Below are 1893 nucleotides of genomic sequence, written 5' to 3'. Positions count from 1 at the left end.
AACTTATATTGGGGCAGGGCCCCACACTAATGGCCTTATATCAAATACAGCATAGGATGTTGAGGTGAGAATTTAGAGAAACATAATCCATCCCAATGGTCTCCTGCAGTTTAGCAAATTAAATGGTGCCCTGTGTGATGCAATGGTTTTTGATGTCCCTTCTGCCCCTGTTGTTTGCTGCAACTTCTGATGATGAAACACTAACCACAAAACTCAACAAAACCCACGTGGAGTTTACTGGGGAAAGGGAGTGAGGGGAGGGGTTGGTGTTGGCAGGGAGCAGAAATGGAAAGAGAGAACAGGCGGGAGGCACTTGCTTAAAAGAAAAAGCTTGCACATTCCTAGAGTCCTTAGGAAGCCACAGAATGCATGAGATAGCCTTGCAACACAGGGCTTTCTGAGCTATCTACGTATCTGCCTGAATGCCGGCCATAAATACCCTGCCAGTTGTCAGGAAGCGGGGTCAGTATAATGCCAGGATATCAACAGCCCCTACAGCCTATGATGCCCTCTAGGTATAAAACATACCACAGAGAGGCCAAATTGGCACCAGTCTTCTTCTGTCACCAGCTGGCTTCCCTAGAGCAAAGTGGAGGCTGTAAGCGAAGTTTAGAGAACCATTTACAAGACGTTTTCTTCTCAAAATTCCAGGAAAGCTGTGCGAAAATAACCCTGGAACCCATCAGAAAATGACAAACTGCTACTTATTGCTAAATCAGAGACACAAATTTCTCTCTCTCTCTCTCTCTCTCTCTCTCTCTCTCTCTCTCTCTCTCTCTCTTCCACATCTCTAACAGATTTATGTTAAAGGAATGGCCTAAGAGAGAAAAAATGGGGTACAACGGGGTACAGAAGTATGGACAAGAAAATAAATACAGATGTAAGCTGTTATAATTATTTTATAATCACAAACTTGTACAGAGGATGATGCCCAGTACAATTCACAACAGATTCAAACGAGGTGCTACCTTAGCAAGACTGAAGAGTCAGTCTCTGATATTTGGAAGTTAGGATGCTGTCCTTGTTTTTGGATGGATCACTGGGTGTTTGGCACAGTCCATGCTTTTAACCAGATTTGAACAGAAGAATGGCCGCCTGACCCAGGTAGAAGTAGATAAAGTGTTTGGTTTCATGTGTCACATAACTACCTTAGTTCGGCCCCAGTTCGGCCAGGTGGGGTTGTACTTCTTGTCAAACTCCTTCTTGATATGGACCGCAATATTCTTTTCTATGTTGTATTTTGCCAGCGGCTGAGTAGCGCACTCCACCGAGTCCTGTTGTATCTCTTTCCACATGTCTGCAGTTTTGATCACCGCATTCTGGTCGCCCATGGTTGCTGTGGAGCAGGAGCCAGCCCGCTGCTGAGAGCTCGAGCTCCTGAGGAAGTGCTGGCGCTGCACAGGAAGTAGAGGAGAGCTGGTTGCTACAGAAGCCGCGGTGCATCTCCACCAATTTCCTTAATGTTCCCCAAAGATCGAAACCACAGCAAATCCCCCAGAGAATAGTCGGTCCTTCTGAGCCCAGAGAGCCGGGTTCTGGGTTCCTGTTGTGTCTTGCCTTGCTGCTCTGTGTCCTCCTAATGTCAGAAATGAGTTAGGGGTCCCAAAGAAAGAAACCACCATTCCAACTGAAGTGTCTGGATGCGGCAAACATTACTCATTATCAAGAAGGCATGCTCAGAGAGAACTGCCACACGGAGACAGGAAATGTATTGTTTATACTGAGGTGATGGCTGTGTCTCTCCCCATTGGCTAGGGTCTTATAAAACTGACTAGTAAGAATTGGCACAGAGAAATCACTGCACCAAACCATCAAATTCCTAGGATAGAGGAGTGGGACTTTGTGTAAGCAAAGGTTTTAATGGATGGGGAGGATTAAAACATTTACATAAAA

General features: G+C 45.6%; 1 protein-coding gene across 1 annotated transcript; it reads right to left on the bottom strand.

Moving 5' to 3' along the window:
- Nucleotides 1-995: 995 nt before the first annotated feature.
- Nucleotides 996-1331, bottom strand: LOC127222109 (dynein light chain 1, cytoplasmic-like). The gene is given in 2 exon segments (XM_051183996.1): nucleotides 996-1169; nucleotides 1172-1331. Coding segments are annotated over 2 exon segments (264 nt in total). The 3' UTR covers nucleotides 996-1065.
- Between the last annotated feature and the right edge of the window lie 562 nt (nucleotides 1332-1893).

Source organism: Phodopus roborovskii, unplaced genomic scaffold (genome assembly GCF_943737965.1).
Source record: "Phodopus roborovskii unplaced genomic scaffold, PHOROB, whole genome shotgun sequence".
NCBI lineage: Eukaryota > Metazoa > Chordata > Mammalia > Rodentia > Cricetidae > Phodopus > Phodopus roborovskii.
The sequence above is the reverse complement of the archived record's forward strand: the minus strand, read 5'-3'. Positions and strand labels throughout refer to the sequence as shown.